This window comes from Colias philodice, chromosome 10, assembly GCF_061535455.1.
Source record: "Colias philodice isolate Cphi_HAF_F1 chromosome 10, ilColPhil1 Martin Lab GWU primary, whole genome shotgun sequence".
Classification (NCBI taxonomy): Eukaryota; Metazoa; Arthropoda; class Insecta; order Lepidoptera; family Pieridae; genus Colias; species Colias philodice.
Genome location: NC_143095.1, coordinates 6,077,015 through 6,089,766, shown reverse-complemented (window position 1 = coordinate 6,089,766; position 12,752 = coordinate 6,077,015). Strand labels below are relative to the sequence as shown.

Below are 12,752 nucleotides of genomic sequence, written 5' to 3'. Positions count from 1 at the left end.
GCGTCGACGGAGCCCCGCTTCGCGGGGCTCCTATTTCTGTGTAGTTTTTTTTTAAGAAACCTAACCTAACCTAACCTAACCTAAAGGCTAACCTAACCTAAACCTAACCTAACGAATTCAGGGTGAATATCTCCGCCATTTTTGATTTTAGAGAAAAGTTGTTCCTATAAAACATGCTTATATTAGCGTTATCTTTACGATAAAACAATAATAAATAGGTGTTAAAATGACACCAACTCCATCAAAAGTCCTGCGCCCCCTTTGCTTTAGTCCAACCCAACTAGCCTTAGTATTAAAAGGTTATCTAGTAATCCGAATAATCGGACGATTAAATTATTTTATTCATCCGGTAATCGGACGACAAATTTATTTTATTCATCCGTTTAGCGGACGACTAGACACTTCGATTAATATTTTTGTTAAATTATAAATTGCGAATATTTATAATTTTATTTTATTTAATCTATTTTACAAAAACTATACTTAATAATAATTATTTTTAATGTTGTTGTTAAAAAATATACAGTGCGACACAAAAGAGATGAAAATAAATGAGGGCGCCACCGTCGATCATGTAGCAACACTGATACTGCGACGCAAGCGATCTTGATACTATAGAATAAAAATCCAAAAATCTATATAATATAATCTAAAATAAATACCGCGATTTAAACCGTTATAATTGTTTCATTGTAGCAATAGTGTAAATTTAAGACAAAAATACATTCGTATTTTAATTGACCTAGGTCAAATTTTACTTAAATGTATTTGGAATTAGTTATTTTATAAAAATCGGTCAAGTGTTTAGACTGCAGAGGCGCACATAGAATCAAACATACAAACAAACAAGCATACATGCAGCTCAAACACATTACCCTCTTTCTGGGTCCGTCGGGTAGAAAAAAACAAGGCGATTTGAAAACCACATATTTTTATTTTTTTTGTAGATAAATTTTGTACATTAATGTAATTCATCATAATCTAAATATTCTACTCCTTCAAAGGACTGATCATCACTCTGTTTCGAAGTACTGGCAAGAGGGTACGGGGCATCTTCAGTATCTGTAAATATGATACAGTAAATATGATTTTTTTTCTTATGGTTTGATTGATTAATACCTGTATGAAAACAGTTATCACTATACTATGTAGTAAAATCTAAACTAGGTACTTTATTTGAGGCTGGTTGGATTGGATATAACTTCTTGACTCAAATTGTGCTGGTCGCACTATAAAAACTAGTTTTTGTTTACATACAAATAACCTCAAATTAAATTGCGAAAACGTAATAATCGCCATACATACATACATTAAACACTCGTCACTAATGGAATATTCTATTTTACGTAGTACTGAGCAAAAATAAATGGAATCTCACCGGTATATTCTGCTGTACGTTTGTAAACGTTTTCCAAATCAGTCAATAAATTTCCAGCTTGAAATTCGGACAAACACCGAATAAAAACTTTATACACCACATCACGGACACCGCTACGTTACCTTTTTCATGATGTCTCCTTTTTTATTTAAATTTCTTGTTCTAAATAACAATTTTATCTCAATAATTCTCCACTTCACGAAAAAAACAACAAATTTTTATTCAACTTGACAGCTACATTGCCAATTCAGGGTTGCCAGGTAATGAAAAACGAATTAGTTCCAAAATAATTAATTTCATCTCTTTTATGTCGTACTATACAAATTTCATAAATAAAATTTAAATTATAATATTTTTTTTGTTAGATAGAAATGTTTTACCTGAAATGAAACGCGTTTGACAATCGCTGTAGGTCAATTTGACACTGTCATAACAGTAAGTTCGCGTTTCAAAGATAAAATGGAGTAAAATTTTCCGATTTTCAAAAATTCGTGACTCAAAAACAAAAAGTTTTCGCGCTGTGAAATTTCAGATTTAGGTTCCATAGGACAATAGCTAACCACAAAAAAAATTACGACTCTCAACTCCACGCCCTATAATGTACAGTTTAGCCTTGTTCGGATTTAAACACACGCGTATAATATGTTTTCGTTTTTGTCGTACATTTTTGCGTAAGGTCAAGTTCAGGCCGTGGCGGTCCCTAAGCTTTCAATTCAAGCCGAATTTGTAACGTTTTAACACACTTTTTAATGAACGCCACATTATGATTGTTCATTTAACAATCACAAGTAATACTGATAACTACAGACTATTTCAACACGTATCTTATGATTTTAATTAGAAAATTCCCGAATTTGCATTCACGCGCGTGCATTGAAGTTGACTCGAGTGTTTGTTTATATAGGAGTGGCAACGTCGCGCGCAATCGCTGTCCTGTGTACGGGCGCCCGGGCGGTAAAAACGAACCGGCAACGTTTGCGGGAGCGGCGCTCCGAATTTTGCTACTTTTCCATAGAAAATCTTTTGTTTCATGCGCAGGGCTCTGGCAAACCCTCTATTTCACTCCTATTGGTTTTCGTATTATGAAATGTACTAAATCTTTTTGCATTGGAGCGCAATCGTGAGCGCTCCGCTTCGCGCGTTACATAATACATACAGGTGTATGGGATGATGGAATGATGGATATATTCATTGGTATTGACAGTAGTTTTTTACGATTACGATTGATTTTCAATAGTAATAATTAATGTTAATAATGAAATTAAGGAGTATGATTTTATTATAATTATTTATGGGAGTTCACTGCACCAGCGCTCCTTAGGGCGAGCCGCCTCTGAAACTAATATGTATATTATACATGTAAGTATGTACCTACATAATATTAGTGGATATCTCATTATTAAGTACAGTATTGTCCACATGTAATGTGACTAATGATATTGAGGACAAAATAAAAAATAAAAAGTATCAAGATCGTTCAGTCCATTTTCCCTAGGGTTGCACACTAAAAATTTTGATTTCCCTAATTGCCATCAGATTCTGGTTTACCTATATTTTTAATTCTTTTATAGTTTATCTGTGGTGCTCTTGTTGTCATAAACATATGATCGAAAAAAAATTCCTTTTCCTCAAAACTCTGTTTTCCTTGTAATAAAACAGAAGTGTTAGTGCTCTATCAATTAACATCCTTTAATTTATTTATGTGAATTTTGCTACTTACGCCTTAGCAGCTGTTATAATTCATAAAAAGTGTTCATAAATATCTAACATAACATTTACGTGATTTTAAAAATTATTAAATTAGTGCAGCTGAACTTTGTGTTCTCAGGGATTTACAACTATCGCAAACTATAATTGTTATCTACATAATTAACATGATTAAAAATTTGTAATTTTTGATAGATCCATAAAGATTTGAGATAGCTTATTGAGTTTGTGATAATTAATTACAGGTAAATTGTTGACACATAAGTCATAATTATTTATTAAGTGAGAATAATTATATTAATTTGGTATTGTTCTTGGTAATTTATCTTATTTTGAAAAATTACAGTGTAATCATGAGTGAGCGACCACAGCCATTGAAAGCCATTAATAAGTTCTTTGATGGTAAAGAACCATGGCAAATAGTGACTCTAACTGCTTCTTCAGTATTAGCACTCGTCTGGGCACACAGTCTTTATAACGGAAAAGAAAGTGAGTATATTTATTTTTCATATCACTATTAGAAAAAACTTCATGAGTCTATTCCTAATACTATTGCCTAAATGTTAGTGATAATTAATTACAGGTATGGAATAAAGTACTTAATATAAAGTTTTCCTTTTCTAGTCATAATTTTAAAACATTCCTATGTACTATACAAATTGCGAAATAATCTGCATTTTTGTTGTATGCAGGACAAAAAGTGCATAGTAACACTCAATATTTCTTCTAACAAATTTTGTAATTAGGAAATTTGTGTCAGTACAACTGTACTTGTTTATTGTTTCACATGTGTAATGATAATACACACTATTAGCATAAACTGTATCCTTGAAAGTGATATTACTAATTATTCTTTAACAACTGTTTGAACACTCCATATCACACTACTTGTACATTACAAATTACATTCATCTTTTTCAAAATATTCGTTACTAGCTGCATCCTGTGGTTTTACCCGCATCGCTCCACTCTAAATGGTATCAGCGTAATGAGCCTATTGCGTTTCTCAATAAATGGTCTATCGGTGACATAATTTTTCAAATTTAATCCATGGTTCCTGTGATCAGTGCATTCAAGCCAACAAACAAACTATAGCTAATATGCTATATTGTAAAATATTTATGATACACTAACCACCCTTTGCCACCTGGGCCTGGGTTGACCTGGGATATAATATAAATGAAATAAAATATAGCCTATGTCACTCAGAAATAATCTAGCATTCAACAAATGAAATATATAAATATTTTTATCAATGTTTAAAACTTTTTACTAAGAATTGCAAATTAAAATTTTTTTAGGGGTGAAATGTAAATGTGTGTTCATAGTTCTAATTCAATAACAAGTAGTATAATTATGATGTAACACTTAATTTTTCTGATATGATAATATGATAAAATTAGAGATTTGAAGGTCATTTGTTTTGTTTACAACTCTTACTATTTAGGCATTCCTACTTAAAATAAAGATACGAAATTTCGGAAATGTCGCGGATTTCGTGAACCATACTTAAACGGATAGGCAGTCAACCTTTTTCGAAAGGCTTGCAAGGTCTACTAAAGTAAAATAAATACAAATATTTATGAAAAGTTTGGTAAGTTTTGTGTTATTGAATAAGTTTATTTACGAGATTCTGCGAGTGCTTTTCGAAAAGTCCAGTCCCGAAATTGGAGCTGAATTCTTAACTTTATTTTTATTTCCTTATTGTTCAATTATACTTTAAACTGATGAAATAGTTGCGTATTTTTTTTAGAGCACTAATGGAATGCGTCATCATATTGAGTCAATTCTAAAGTTGCAAAGTCATTCTGATCATTTCTTCTCGCCGAGTTTATTATCATGTTTTCCTCAATGAATTTTTGGAGCGGTGTCGTAATTTATTTTGTTCATAGTATTATCCTCGTTCAACTTGTGAATTTCTGATAGAAAAAAATGGGGTCGAGTGTGATTCAGATGCGCACATTGATTCCGTATGAACTAAGAACTGGACAAATTTGTTTGTACAATTGGGAAATTCCTGTCCCCATTTTGTTTTGTGTTTTACCCAGCGCTTTCGGAACAAAGGGGCTCGGACTAGATCTGGTGGTTCTCTATGTTTTGTACAACTAAGCTCCGCTCCATAGACCACTGTGTTTCTGGAATGCACATGTGACACCCTTCGTAATATTTGCTCCTCATGCATTCGCAGAGGGGGAGGCCGAATGCTGAAGGTTTACCCTAGAAATATTCTATTGTTATAATGGTTAACCACTGTTTTTATTCTCATTTATTAGGAATGTCATTCAAAGGAAACGAGTTACTTAGGTCTGTTTATGATTAAAAAATTCCTAATGACGCTATTCTGTGTAATGCTCTTTGTTAGCCGTTGGGGCAAATCCTATTTGGTCAGTTTTATGAATAGAAGTTGGTCATTACTCATTACATAATTGTAAACACATGTTGAAAGTTGTTGTTTTAAAACCTGCTTATTAGTAAGCGCAACTCATAAGAAAGTATTGTTTATGTATTCAAGGGTTAATAGGCCAAAATATATAAAGAAAACCCAAGTTATAAATTTTTGTTATTTCTAAGAATGTATGTATTGGTATTGTTTTTCTGTTTGTCAAACCTATTCGATTTTGCTTTTTTACTTCCAGCGCCCACCACAAGACTAAGAAAAGAGTTTTTCCGATGGCTTCGTCAAGTGCCAATAGTGAGAAGAAAAATCGAAGAGAAAATGGCCGAAATACAGAAGGATTTCAAAAAAGATGTTGCGAAGCGTTTGGCGGGTGTTCCTATAAATAGACACCTACCAGAGAATGGACTGCCTTCTGAAAGGGTTGCTGAAGAGATTAGGGATCATTTGAGTTTGGGTTGGTGATTTTAAAGTTTAGATGATACCATAAAACTACATCGTTATCCTAATTATTTTAATCGGTTATGCAATTTACATGACACGCACTTGTGTCTAGTATAACATATAAATTAATAAGGTCATCAATAATAAATAAATATTTACGTGTTTAATCCATAGGCATTCATTAAAAACGCAAAGGGCGCACGAACTCTTAATTGAATGGTTAGTCCAAATAACTTAAATAATGATCAATGTGGCTAAAGTTTTCACTTCAATAAATAACTTTTCGATTCGAACCACTAGTTACCTAGGTGACATTAGCACCTTTAAATACTTCAAATTTATAATATAGATTACAAGCTGTCCCGGCAGACGTTGTTCTGCCCTATTGCCCCTTTTACGTTTTTCTCTCTATAAGCGACCTCGTCTTTGTGCCCAAAAAAGAAACCCGAATTATTCCAGTCGTCGAGTTTTACGCCTAGTAACACATTTGGCGATTTATATTTTATTTCTTTTTGTATATATTTGTATTATAGATAACTAAATGGCTTATTATAATTAGGCACATACGACTGGAAGGGCGGCAACGTATCGGGCGCGGTGTATCACACGAACGAGGACATCTGCCGCGTGGCGTGCGACGCGTACGCTCTCACTGCGTATACCAACCCGCTGCATGCGGATGTGTTCCCGGGCGTTAATAAAATGGAGGCGGAGATTGTTCGCATGGCGGCTAATCTGTTTCATGGGGATGACGAGTGCTGTGGCACGGTAAGTTTGAGTGATATTATAGATAATCTGTATGGTAATTGTACTGGGGGTAGGGGGAGTGATTCGTACACGCTCACTGCCTACACCAACCCTGCACGCGGATGTGTTCCCGGGAGTTAACAAGATGAAGAATGATTTTAAATTCCATCTTCCGATTTCCGTTACATACCGTTATTTAACGGTATTAGAATTAATTTCTAATTTATATTAATTTCTAATTTCTAATTATGTGTTCTTCCTTTTATATTAACGGAGATGCCATATCCCTACTAAGAATTTAAAAAGAACCTTACAAGCTAGAAAATTATATTCAATTAACGAATCAACCTTTTGTTTTATCCATAAAGAAATCAATCAAATTTTCTCATATAACATATTTCCCATTCTAGGTTACTACAGGTGGAACAGAATCCATAATGATGGCCTGCAAAGCATTCCGCGATTTGGCATACAACAATGGTATATCAAATCCACAAATGGTATTACCCACGACAGCTCACACTGCGTTCGATAAAGCTGCCCAGTATTTGGGGATAGGAATCGTCACAGTGCCAGTAAATGCTGAGACGCTGACCGTTGATGTGAATGCTGTGAAAAAGGCTATTGGAAGAAGGACTTGTATGGTAAGTGGTATTGTCGATTTTTAATGAATTAAATAGGGTAGGTATGAAAATAATGTTTATTGTTGTTATGAACAGTAAAAAAAATGATACAGTTTTGATAGAAATGTGTATTTTTTTAACAAGTAAATTGCAAATGTAAAATTCCTTTTGAAATATTATGATTTAGCAAACTGAATTTAAAATAAATGCACAATATTTATATTGTATGATGTGGTGCATGAAGGACAAAATTTCGTGATAAAAGATTTTTATTTTTTATATTAAATTGAGTTTAAGTATAAAACATTTTTGAGGCTCGTATTATTTTGTCCTGTTTCTGTTATACCTATCGTTTTATACTATGCATAAAAACACACAAGTCACATTCTCAATTCTATGAGAATGTAATTTCTAATGAGGGCCAAGAATTTTCAAACCCATACAGCTGTACTCGTCATGTAAAAAGAACGCTGGATGAAAGTGATGGGGTGTGTTTTGGCATGTATCGAGTTTAGTACGAAGGTATTTGCTGCTTATTATATTTTTGTAGTAGGCTCTCGAGTCTTGGCTTCGCAACTACATATAGACCAATAAATCGCCAATGCGCAGCTTAACCGTCAGCGTTCTTTTTACATGACGCGACCTATATCTAGGTTAAAACAATGAATCTTCCAGATCGTAGGCTCCGCGCCGAACTTCCCGTACGGCACGATGGACGACATACAAGCGTTATCCGACCTCGCGCTAGAGTACGGCGTGCCGCTGCACGTGGACGCGTGTCTCGGCGGGTTCGTGGCGGCCTTCATGCCGGCGGCCGGGTACCCCGTGCCTGTGTTTGATTTCCGCCTGCCCGGGGTGGCTAGCATGTCCGCTGATACACATAAGGTTAGATCTATAAATCGTTGTGAATTGTTGTTAAATATATTGTTCTGTTTACTAAAATATATTTATAATTAAATAAATAAATAATTCAAAATTATTATTAAATCATAATCAACACGCAGGCAGGTTGTTGTAAACCGGCATAGTTGTACTTTTAAAATAGGAAATGCCCTAAAGTCGCTTCCAACAATCGCCGGCCACTGTCGAAACGCGCTTGCGTCGCTCAGTCGATTCGTGCGGCAGTTCATAAACAACCTGCCAAGCTCAAAAAGAAGTTTTGACTGGCAATGAGTTCTGACTAACATCTTAAGGCTGGTTTCATAACTGGATGGTATCCCTAATTGTCTATTGAACGCATTTAGTCAGGCATTATACGTATTTTGTTGTGACGATTTAGCTTAACAGAAAACATCCAAGAATATAACTTTTATTTTAAATATTTTTTAATAGTGTATTCCAATATTATTTTATTCTAGTACGGATTCGCGCCAAAAGGCACATCGGTAGTGTTGTACCGCCGACCAGAGTATCGTCACTGCCAGTATACTGTGACTACGGATTGGCCCGGCGGTGTTTATGGCTCTCCTACTGTTAATGGTTTGTATATTATGTAAGAGAGAGTAAGAAAATGAGTTAAAGAAGAAAGAGAGAGTGAGAGATATATCCAATGTAGTTTACTAATTAAAATAATGAAATGATTTATAATTTCTTGTGATTACGTAGCGTACATAAAGTAAGCGCTTGAGTAGAGTACATAGATAGTACATAGATGTACATTGAGGCGACCTAATAAAACCACAAACAAAATATGAGTAAATTATTGATATAAATAATAAAAGTGACATTTTTTTTTAATTATTTTGCTCTATGGGATAGTTCACCGTGCTAATGAGTGGTGTATATGTCTGTGCCAGTAATAGTTATTAAAGTAATAATAATTTACTATGTTTCTGTGTAGATTTATGTTCCAGTAATTAGTATTACTGTAATAATTATAATTTTGCAGGTAGTCGAGCTGGCGGTTTAATAGCGGCGTGCTGGGCGACCATGATGTACATCGGCCGCGAGCGGTACGTGCGCATGACGGCAGACATCTTGGCTACTACCACTTATATTGAGGCTGAGTAAGTGCATAAGTAATACATAATCTTATAGAATAAATCCTCCTTATACTACTAAGTTTGTCAAAATGTTTGGATTTTAGAGTAACAAGTTCTTCATGTAAAAACTGCTGTTTGGATCGGTATGAAATTCGGCGCAGAGATAGATTTCCGTGTAGAAAGATCGAGAAAATCTTCTTTGTACTGTAGAACACAACATTAACCCCTTAAAATATTGTTTTTTATTTTTTTTAATTAATAAATTTACAAAAAAGTGACTAAACAAAAAATCTCTGAGATATACTTCATATAAAAATATTATTCATTTAACAGATTACGCAAAGTGAAAGGCATCTACATATTCGGCAAACCGGCGACCACCGTGATTGCGTTTGGTTCTAAGGAGTTCGACATTTTCACAATGGCCGAACTTTTGCACAAGAAAGGGTGGAGTTTGAATGCGCTGCAATTTCCTTCTGGGTATGTACTTTTTAATACTACAGATAAAAATATTTTGATTTATGTTACACAAAAATATAAGCAACAAATTTAACTTGTAAATCTTGTAATTGTTGTAATTGCCTGGCATAGATCACTGCATAGGCCGCCAATTGTGCTACATAAAGTATATAATAAATAACTTAGACTCAAACATAGATTGCTTTAGTTGCGCGTCCTCCTAACTTGCCTACACTAGCTTTAAATTAAATAATGGAAGTATGTTTTTGTATCTATAGTGTTTTTTTCATACTTAAAATAAAGAAAATGTTTGTGAAAATACGTAATTTAATAAAATGTAAAATTAAAGATGTCTATGCTAGATTATATTATATTAATACATAATATATTATATTACAATGCTCTTGCATAGACATTCCAGGCAGCTCACTGTGTGGGTTGTTCCTAAGTGACAAGGCTGCGTTCTGTGCTGGACTAGTTATAAGTTTTAATTTTAATGATTAATTTGTATGCCAGCACAATAAAGTGCAATCCATACTAATATTATAAATGCGAAAGTAACTCTGTCTGTCTGTCTGTTACTCAATCACGCCTAAACTACTGAACCAATTTTCATGAAATTTGGTATGGAGATATTTTGTTACCCGAGAAAGGACATAGGCTACTTTTTATCCCGGGAAAATGACGCAATCCCGGAAATCCCACGGGAATGGGAACTATGCGGGTTTTTCTTTGACTGCGCGGGCGAAGCCGCGGGCGGAAACCTAGTTAAATATAATGTGGCTATATATTACTTTATGAATGTATCCCAGTATCCACATCTGCGTGACACACGCGCACACCGCAGCGGGCGTGGCGGAGCGGTTCGTGCGTGACGTCACCGAGGCGGCCGCCGAGTGTCGCCGCAATGGGACAGCGCCCGTTGGCGGGAAGGTGAGAGACAACGATATTTTTATAAATTTACTAGCGGTCCGCCCCGGCTTCGCCCGTGGTACATGTTTACGTTTTCTCTCCATAAGAACCATCCTCGTACTTCAAGGAATATAATAGAAAAAGAATTATCGAAATCGGCTCAGCCGTTCTCGAGTTATGCGCTTACCAACACATTTTGCGATTCATTTTTATATTATAGATAAAGAATATATAAAATTCGATTACGAGGCGGGACTCGAACCCGCATCCTTTCACGCCAATCCGGGGCGGACGCCTGACCATCATATTTATAAAGCATTTGAATGCCATAAAACCAATAATATCAAATTCAAGGATATTTTTATCGTTTTTTTTGGTTCTTTAGTATTTTTTGACAGTTGGCTTCTTGCTGGCTAGATATAATCTTAATATGTACTATTATAAAGGCGAAAGTTTGTAAGTATAGATGTATGGATGTTTGTTACTCTTTCACGTAAAAACTACTGAACCGATTACAATAAAAACGCGGGCGAAGCCGCGGGCGGAAATCTAGTGTCGTATATAGTGGCTTTTATTTAGTCGAGCTGTTATTAAAACAAACTAAAAAAATAAAAGTTAAATGTTTTCTCTTCATTATGTTAGTTTGGATTACTTATAAAATTGTCGTCCCAACTATTATCTATATTATAATAATTATTATCTTTTACCCATATCGGTTAATTAGATTTTAACTACAATAATAATTATGCTTCCAAAATATCATCGATTGAATAAATTATGTTTTTTACAGATGGCAATCTATGGCGTAGCGCAAAGCATTTCCGACCGAAGCCTCGTGTCCGACATAACAAAGCATTTCATAGATTCCATGTACTATTTGCCAAAACCCGAAGATTTAGAGAAATAAATGTTTTTATAATATAGAGCTGTACTAGTGTACATTATTTACGCATAATATATTGCTTTAATTTGTAAAAATATTGAGAAATAATTTTTATTCTATAAGTATTTTGATATGGAACAAAGAATTATGTTTGTACGATTGTATTCAATAGTCTATTTTATGAAATACATAGTATTTTTTATTTGTTTATAACGGGAAGATTAAGATTTTTGTTGTAAACATTTCATTACATTTTCCTTAACTTTTATATGTATAATAACATAATAACATATAAAAGTATAATAACACGTAATAAATGTATGAATATTTTTATTTTTCTATGAAGTTGGTAGTTTCTTGGTATAAAATTTTATACGTAATATTATTTGAACAACGCGGGTTCGTTAATGCCGGGTACAGACTGGTGAAACGTAACATGCAATGTAACATTCTGCCTTTCATTGCATGTTCGCTGCAAGCGTGGACGCATAGCGCGCTCTTAACGCGCATTCACTACGAACCTCCCGTATTCGTGTTCCTTGCCCCTTTGTGTTCGTCGAAAAACCGACAAATCACGGATCGCTCCGCGCGCGGCTTGTAATGCTCGTAGCATGCGCGTGTAATGCACATTGCACAATTCGCGCGCGCAAGACGTCCAAACTATGAGAAATTGTTACAAAGTGTGTTACCTTTCATGATACATTGCAGCAATGTGGACGGTGAATTCTTTCATTGCATGTTACATTTCACCAGTCTGGACCCGGCATAAGATTTTTCTAGAAAGCTTTGTAATGGAACTCTGTAAATTTTTATTGTGATTAAAAATGTATGTTGTTACAAATTTTATTATAATTTTAAGGAAAGTTTGTAAAGATATTTATGATACATTCCTAGGTGAAGACGTTCGATTTAATAGTTTATTATTTATCGTAATAATTATATTGGAAAAATTCAATGGTTCATTTTATATGTTACTTGCTGAATACAACACCTCACATGATAAAAAAGACAATGTCCCTCCCAAACAGAGTAGCTTTATGTAGTAAATAAAGTATTTTTTATTATAGAATCAATAGATACTTACCCCCTACAAACATAAACATATAAATTTACAAAATACTGTATTATATGTATTTTATTAGTTTGTTTCTGCTTTTCTTAAGAATTTTCAAAGTCTATGATATTCAATACATAGATAAAGTCTTAGACAAAAATTGATAAC

At 34.2% G+C, this 12,752-nt stretch overlaps 1 protein-coding gene across 1 annotated transcript; it reads left to right on the top strand.

The window, feature by feature from the left end:
• Positions 1 to 2,968: 2,968 nt before the first annotated feature.
• Positions 2,969 to 12,485, top strand: Sply (Sphingosine-1-phosphate lyase). The gene is made up of 12 exons (XM_089699969.1): positions 2,969 to 3,330; positions 3,432 to 3,574; positions 5,722 to 5,937; positions 6,484 to 6,692; positions 7,082 to 7,315; positions 7,970 to 8,179; positions 8,653 to 8,773; positions 9,183 to 9,300; positions 9,610 to 9,756; positions 10,548 to 10,668; positions 11,438 to 11,929; positions 12,301 to 12,485. The coding sequence occupies exons 2-11, from the start codon at positions 3,439 to 3,441 to the stop codon at positions 11,552 to 11,554; spliced, it is 1,629 nt and encodes a 542-aa protein (XP_089556095.1). The 5' UTR covers positions 2,969 to 3,330; positions 3,432 to 3,438; the 3' UTR covers positions 11,555 to 11,929; positions 12,301 to 12,485.
• Positions 12,486 to 12,752: the final 267 nt, after the last annotated feature.